Source organism: Montipora foliosa, chromosome 2 (genome assembly GCF_036669935.1).
Source record: "Montipora foliosa isolate CH-2021 chromosome 2, ASM3666993v2, whole genome shotgun sequence".
NCBI classification, from domain to species: Eukaryota; Metazoa; Cnidaria; class Anthozoa; order Scleractinia; family Acroporidae; genus Montipora; species Montipora foliosa.
In genome coordinates this window covers 6,820,425-6,827,873 of record NC_090870.1, presented here as the reverse complement: position 1 = coordinate 6,827,873, position 7,449 = coordinate 6,820,425, and the positions used below count along the sequence as shown (strand labels likewise).

At 40.9% G+C, this 7,449-nt stretch overlaps 2 protein-coding genes across 3 annotated transcripts in view; one reads left to right on the top strand and one right to left on the bottom strand.

The window, feature by feature from the left end:
* LOC137992259 (synaptotagmin-4-like) overlaps positions 1 to 1,707 on the bottom strand; it is an 89,561-nt gene extending 87,854 nt beyond the window's left edge. Inside the window, exon 1 of the mRNA XM_068837479.1 lies at positions 1,325 to 1,707. The gene's annotated coding sequence lies outside the window, so the exon portion shown is untranslated. The remainder of the gene's footprint in view (positions 1 to 1,324) is intronic.
* LOC137992261 (synaptotagmin-7-like) overlaps positions 1 to 7,210 on the top strand; it is an 11,320-nt gene extending 4,110 nt beyond the window's left edge. Inside the window, exons 3-5 of one of the 2 annotated variants that reach the window (XM_068837493.1) lie at positions 725 to 814; positions 3,920 to 4,052; positions 5,609 to 7,210. In XM_068837493.1, the coding sequence (XP_068693594.1) occupies positions 725 to 814; positions 3,920 to 4,052; positions 5,609 to 5,925 (540 nt within the window). In that variant the 3' untranslated portion in view covers positions 5,926 to 7,210. The remainder of the gene's footprint in view (positions 1 to 724; positions 815 to 3,919; positions 4,053 to 5,608) is intronic. The other variant, XM_068837494.1, reaches the window with a different exon arrangement.
* The last annotated feature ends 239 nt before the right edge of the window (positions 7,211 to 7,449 follow it).

Below are 7,449 nucleotides of genomic sequence, written 5' to 3'. Positions count from 1 at the left end.
CAGGATGAATGATTTTACAGGCAGTTTTCAGTCTTTGGCTGAAAAATCTCTGTTTAATCAGGCTGAAAAAAAAAGGCATCTACCGAAGACTAGATGAAAAGTTGCCCAGCTGGCTGCATTTTCATGCAAATCATTTACGTCTTATCACTTTGCTTTTAAGAAATTCATGGTAGCTAGGGAATGCAAAATCACATTGGTAGTAACAAGTACACTGTAAATTGTGCACCTATCAATCGTTAAGCCCCAGTGTGCGGGGTGGTGGCTGATCCAGGGGCATTGGACATTTTCATGGAAGCTAGCGCCAAATTTTCCAGCCCCAGGCACCTACAAAAGCTCAAATTCCCCACCACTGGAGTAACTTTTCTTTTCATTTGATTCACATTATTGGAACATCAATGTTTTTCCACTGTCTATTTCAAATTCCCTTTTAACAGCTGATGGAAATTTGTCATGTGACACGAAACCTTTCCGGTGCTCAAGGTACTGAACCAGAAGCTAGAATTGAGCAAAACAACTTGAACAATATTAACCAGCTTTTGAATCAATCAAGCATGCACAATGATAGAGTGGAAAATTCACAAATATGTAGAAATATACAAAAAGCAATCACGAAAAAAATAGAAAGAAACATTCTTGAACTTCTGAACATCCCAGCAAAGACTGAAAAAAATGATGGTCCAGATTTTCAAAAAGACAAGACCGACTCTCCTATCTTTCTTTTCAGTCATGGTGTCCAGAAAAATCAAGAAAACCAAAGAACACATCTCAAGGTTCTCTCGGTGTTCCAAGATGGCAGGCATGGGAAACGCATTCTGTAAGTGTCAAAATCCCTACCCAGGGGAAGGTCCTCTCAGTCAATTTCTCGTAGGTACCCGCACCCCACCCTGGGGCTTGACATTGATAAGTGCATTATTAAAGTGACTCAAAACAGTTTCAACATCTTTTCGAAGACGCTCTCCTTAGAACGAATGACGCCACAACGCTGTATCACGTTACAGAAATATCAGGGAACCATATAAAACACCGATTATTTCCAAACAAGATGTGGTCATTATTATGACGTAATAAGTTACCTTGGCAATGAGATAGTCCAGCAAAAACACCCTATATATTGGATTTAGTTGCTCATAAATCAAAAATGACATGATACAGCGTTGTAGCGCTGATCCCTGTTATAAGAGCGTCACTTGGGAGCGTTGAAAATGGTCTCAGTCACCTTACAGTTCGAGCAACAATGTTTACGCAGAAGATTGAAATTTCTTCGAGCAAATCAACAAAAGAGGCAATTAAGTATAGCAAAAATTGCAGAAAGAATTTAACCAACCTTTATCGTGAATAACCTTAGGCTCGGAGTAGCTTCGAAGAAGATAAAATTAAATGGAAGAAGATAAAATTTTTACACACAGATTGCGAACATCAGCTGTGCAAAAGTAACGCGGGCAATTGGGGTTAGCCGCGCAGGCTACCCAAGAATGCTCAGCATAAACACTTTCAAAATCTGAAGAAAAAAAAAAAGTGATTTTTTTATCATTCTCAACCAATTTGGACCATCAGAAATTTGGCCTCCCCTCCTGTCCAAAATACGATAAATAAATATCGAATAAATTTCCTTGATTGGGCTGGTTCAGACAACGGAATGATCAGCTGTCATTTAAACGATGCCTGGGCCCTATTGCTTAGTCAAATATGTACACTCTTTCAGTTTTTGGAGGGGGGTTGAGGCACCTATCCCTTCTTAGGAATGTTGGACAAATTCTCCTCTCCCCTTAATATTCTCTCCCCCATTGTTGCCTTTTGTATCGCTAAGCTAAGACTTACCTTTTTCCTTTACCAAAACTGGATGGAGGGGAAGGAAGAGGGGGGGGGGGGAGGGGGGGGGGGAAGCCTGCGAATACAACTTTCTCTCATAGTTAACGTCCCCGAGGCGGCTGTATTCGCAGGTTAGGCGAGGGGGGAAGGAAGGAAAAATGCAAGTGGAAATGTCATGGAAAGATACTATTTTTCATGATTGTGTTCTTTCCAGTGTCTCAACTAAATTTATCGCTTTTACTCTCTTCCAAAAACATTGTTTGTATATTCTCCTTGACAGTTAACGAAGAAAAAAAGCTGCCCCTTAGCCAACCTTCTTTCCACATATGAGTGTTAGAACTTATCAATCCCAAACCAAATGAATTGTGCTTCCTTTAAAAGCTTTCTTTGATCGTTGCATCTCGGATGGGTGTTTCCAAGCGATAAATGCTTCGTTACATACGTACTTGGTTGAGAAGAGATTTTCTCCGGCAGCCATGTTTGTTTTCCAAGCAAAATTTTCATCACGCGTACATTGACCCCATTGGTCACGGGAACTGCTTTAAGATCTGCGACGGCGAAGTCCAGGCAAACACCACCTAAAAATATAAATTATCACTATCGTAAGTCTTTCGTGATTACTGATTCCATCTTGTTCACGTCCTACTCTATGGACGCAGTATCCAAAAAAATGAATTAGGGAATGTATGCTCACGTTGGGAATGAATGCTCACGTCGTCGTCAAAACGTCAAACTTTGGTTAATTATTTCACGTTGTTGTTACTCAAATTTTGTGTTAAAATGCGTGCCGCACGAGCCGCACTTCCAGCACAATCATTTTCCTCTTCATTAGCCAATAATATCCGTCCTTGTTTTGTGGCGATGACACGGCCGTGGCCGTCGTGGCTTCTGAAACTCCTTAATAGGAGTTTAGGACCTCAAGAAAGGACGACGACTCGGACGATGCCAAGAAGAACGTTGTCTAAAATATTGTAATAATTTCGTGATAACTCCAAGTCGTTCGGAAAGAAAAGTGTTTATCAACATTTCGGGAATAAAATTGGCATCAACGGTGTGATTGGTTGGTTGGTCAGGTTCTCACGTCCTCTTCGCAACCTCAAAATTATATTGTTCATTTACGTCTTTGTCAGGACAAGGACGGCAAAGAAATGTACCAAGAATGCACAACGCTCGTGCAGGGCGTGCAGAGCCTTTGTTTTTGTTCATTAAGCCCGTTGTTTTGTAGCGTTTTCGTAGCCGTCGTCGTCGTCCTATCGTAAGGTCCCTTTAATTTAAGATTTACGACGCTGACGTCGACGAATACCTCTCCTTAAGATATAACTTTGCACTATTGTAAGTTTCCGCGATTATTCCATCTCCTTTAAGTCGCACAATGTGGGCGAAGTACCCTGAAAATAAATTGGTACGAGCGGTTTCAGAGTAAGAATATAGCTAGAGAATGAAGGGCCTGGTCAAACGCTCGTAACTTTTCAACGCAACATCTTGCAATGTACGTTGTTGCATGATGCTGCGATATGTGTTGAACAGGCTGGCCAAACGCACGCAACATTTTCAACATTTTCAACGCAACACGTCGATGTTTATGTGCTCCTGGCCCCTGGCGCACAACAAGTGGACCTAGCGCGCTCCATCCATGCCGTAACAACACTCTTATCTAATTCACTCTTCCAATAACCCATATCGAGCAACTGATCGAGTAATGACAAACGGATAAAAACTCTGGACCACCGTTATCCAATGACCTTATCAGTTCGCGATTAACAATGAAATAAGTTATCAAAACCAGATTTCTGTGATAAAAGGAAAGAAAGGAAAGTAACTTTATTTAACTGTCTAATCGTTCTAGCACTAGAGCACTGATTAGGGACACCGTAAACTCAAATCAACAATTAACGCAAATTAAGTCAAATGTTGGTTTTTGAGGAGAGGGGAGAACCGGAGTACCTGGAGAAAAACCCCTCGGTGCAGAGTAGATAATCAACAAATATCAAATATGGTTTTCTTTTGTAGGAATCGTCAGTGGATTCTTGTTTTGCACTTGGCGAATTATTGATTTCGTTGTGTTATCAGTAGATAATCAACAAATATCAAATATGGTTTTCTTTTGTAGGAATCGTCAGTGGATTCTTGTTTTGCACTTGGCGAATTATTGATTTCGTTGTGTTATAATCCAACGGATCAAAAGTTGAATGTTAAAATAATCAGCGCAAGAGGACTACAACCAATTGCAAATGGAAGAGTGAGTAAGTATAAGTTCTGGAGGTACGGGCAATGATAATGATGACGATACAATTGTGGTCAAAGTGAGAATTGGACCCGGTCAGAAACTCCGTATTGCAAGCACTCGAAACCGCCACCTCCCACGTTCTGTTTTAAAGGATTGGAACATTGAGTTAATGAACGGAAAATGAAAACACATTTTAATTGAAGCATTTAACGAGGCAGGCTTTTGTCTCATCATCAGTGTTTGTTTTATCAATAAGGCGACTTGTAATCTTATTGATTTCTTCCCCATGTCGCTTTTTTGTCGCATAAAGGTGCCCACAATCTCGGCTGAAATATTGAGTGCGAAGTTTCAGGAACGCACGAGGGAAGAAGAAATCACGCCCTTTTTCTCTCCCCCGTTTTACGAAACTTCTCGAGCGCTTGCATCGTAGCCATTTCGAGTGGTTTGTTACCTAAGCGAGTGTATTGGCCAACCTCCAAATCTCTAGTCTCCTTTGCAGCCGCTCGGGCCGGAGTCACGCAACCGGCCGAGCGGCTGCGAAGGAGACTACCAAATCTCGGACTGCATTAATTATCTATTTGTCTCAAGCAGGCTTATAGTGCTGCGTATTTTGAATGATTTATCCTTGGCTTGCACCGGCTGACGTCATGCCGGCCACGTTGGTGTACTGAACAATAGAGAAAAAGTTTTTTGGGGATTTGGCTATGTTATTATGCAACTGACGCGAGCGACATTTTGCTTTTGTTCTGTACACCAAAACGGCCGTCAAATCACTTGAGTGCAAGCCAAGAATTGTACTCATCTTCGCGTTCAACACAAAATTCATCTCGACCTCAGAGCTCTTCTGCGCATGACCGCCGGGGAGTCAGCAACGTAAGCGCTGGGGTCGAGAATAGGACAACGGCAACGTTAACGAAAACACTATAGTAAGAATTTCGCGATTTCTCCAAATTGTTCACGTTGTATAATACAGGCCAAGTATCCTGTAACTGTGTGAGTACGAACGATTTCAAGATAAAGATAGGAACTGAATGGTTCGTTGCTGTTTTGTGGAGTACGGCAATGCACTGCGGAAAAGCGCGTGTAGCACGACTGTTTTCCCCTTTTTTAACCAATAAAGTTCTTGCTTTGTGACGTTGGCTTTGCCGTACCGTCCCGTCTTCGATGCATCAGTAAACTCCCTTTTCTTCCCGACCACGTAGTAACCTTGCATCTTTATCACTGTGAGAGGACGGTAGGCTTCCATACCTTATACGAGTATAGGTAAAAGCGTTGTGCACTATTTGCAATCTCCGTAATATTTATCTCATGTAAAATAGTAAAAGGTAAAGACTGTTAAAATGTTTGACTAAACGTTTTCGATCTTGCGGTCATCTTCAGAGTGATTAAATTGCATAAACCGATTGTTTTATATTTGTGGTTACGTAATACCAGTTCCCATGGGGTATAGGGTAAGGTGGAATGACTAGACTTGTTTATTTAGGACTGGTTTGAAGCGTGCGATGTAAAATGCCTCTTTTACTTTATTTTATAATTTTACCGGCGAAATGCATATACATTTATCTCATGTAGATCCTTTTGTCAAACTCGATGTCACATTTTGTGGGAGGAAGCTCAGCAGTCGTAGCACGAAGACGGCGCACCACACACTGGCACCGAATTTCTGTGAACTGTTTGTTATTGACATGCAACCTGATAAACTTGCTCAAGTCACGCTCATTTTCAAGGTCAAGCACAGCGGCAGGGTGCGAGACGTTTGCATAGGTACAGTGCATCTTGGGTATTGTGTACATGTTGAAGGCGAGTACAGGCATTGGGAGCAATCGATGGAGAAACCGCACATGGAGATCGAATACTGGCATCCGATTCAAGAACAATTTGTTGATTGAATTGTTGGAATAGAGCGGTTTTCAATTGAGTGTCGAAAGTAATTAGCGAATTGCTTTGCTTTTGCATTACGTCACTCAGTGATTGGTGCAAAGATCTCGCGCCATTTTCTCAACCAATAAGAAGTGAAACCAAAACCAATAGTGGCTTGCGCGTGCACATTTTCCCGCGCTTTGTGTCGGCTACTTGTAATTACTTCGAGTTTTGATTGGTTTACTGGATTGTCTCCGTCCTTTTTGATTGGCCAAAGTAATTACTTTGGTTTTGTTTTTACGACACTCGATTGCAACTCGCTCTGCTATTAGCCAGTATACTCTTTGTTTGTCCCTTCATAATTTAGCATAAGCGTTGTTTTTATTTTCTCTTGGGTCTTACAATGGTCCCAACGCTTATGCAAAGTTTTGGAGGGACAAACAAAGAGTGTTATGGTATTTTTGATACTGGCTAATTGGATCGAGGTGAAGTTTTCCACAAGATTGAAAGAAACGTATTTATAAACAACTACACTTAATAATTTACTTCAAGTAAGCAGTCTTGCAGATGAAATTTTGAAAAATTTCAACTGAGTTCTTTGAGACCAGAACCAAACACTTACTAATCTAATCTAGAGACTGGTTATGAAACCCTGGGAATTTCAAAAGCAGGAACAATAAAGTCGCAGTTAGAGTTGAACCGACCGTGACCCTGCACAACCTTTTGTTTTTGGTTCGCAAGTTAATTTCGAATAAATTTGTCGAAGCTTTTGATTGGTTATCCTGCCGAAAAAAGCGTGTTTTTTCGGGTTTTGAGCAGGGTTTTGTGCAGGGTCAAGGCCAAAAAAGCGAACAAAAACATGAAACAAAGAAAATTGTCGAGTTTCATAACCAGCCTACATCTATTAACTATGCTTTGTCAATTCACAGCTGGCGCACGTGGTTAGCCAATCATAAATGCAAAGTATACACATCCAATCAGCGCTTAGTGCAGAAATTAAGGCGCGCGTTCTTCAATCCCTCTAATTGGTTGAGAATAAAGCAAAATGTCTCAAGCCAAGTCATGAAGATAGCAATGAAAAACGTGAAATTACTACCCTCACTTAATTTAAAACCGTTTGAAAAGGAACTTGGAGAGCACAACTTGTATGTCATCCATGTGAAGCATTTAATTTTTCCCATTGCTGGAGTGTTTGTGACGATGGTATGAAGTTAACTTGAAACTTCGTGTGTCATCGAAGTGAAACATTTAATGTTCTCCCATCGCTGTTTGTAACCATGGTATGGAGTTAACTTGAAGATATTTGGCGTAAAATAGTTGAAGAAATTGTTTTTTTAATGTGTTCACTGACTTTCCCAGCAGTTTTTTGCAAGAGCGGGCTCTTTGTGTTTTAACCGAGCTTGAATATTTGGACAGACTTTTAAAAAGAGATCTAATGAGTGTTTGGTGTTGAAGTCGTCAGCTTATGATTTTGAATATTGGGTTTTAGCATAAACGCACAGGTGATTATACAAAATCGCGTGCTTTCATTGGCTCGCTATCTCGGATTATCA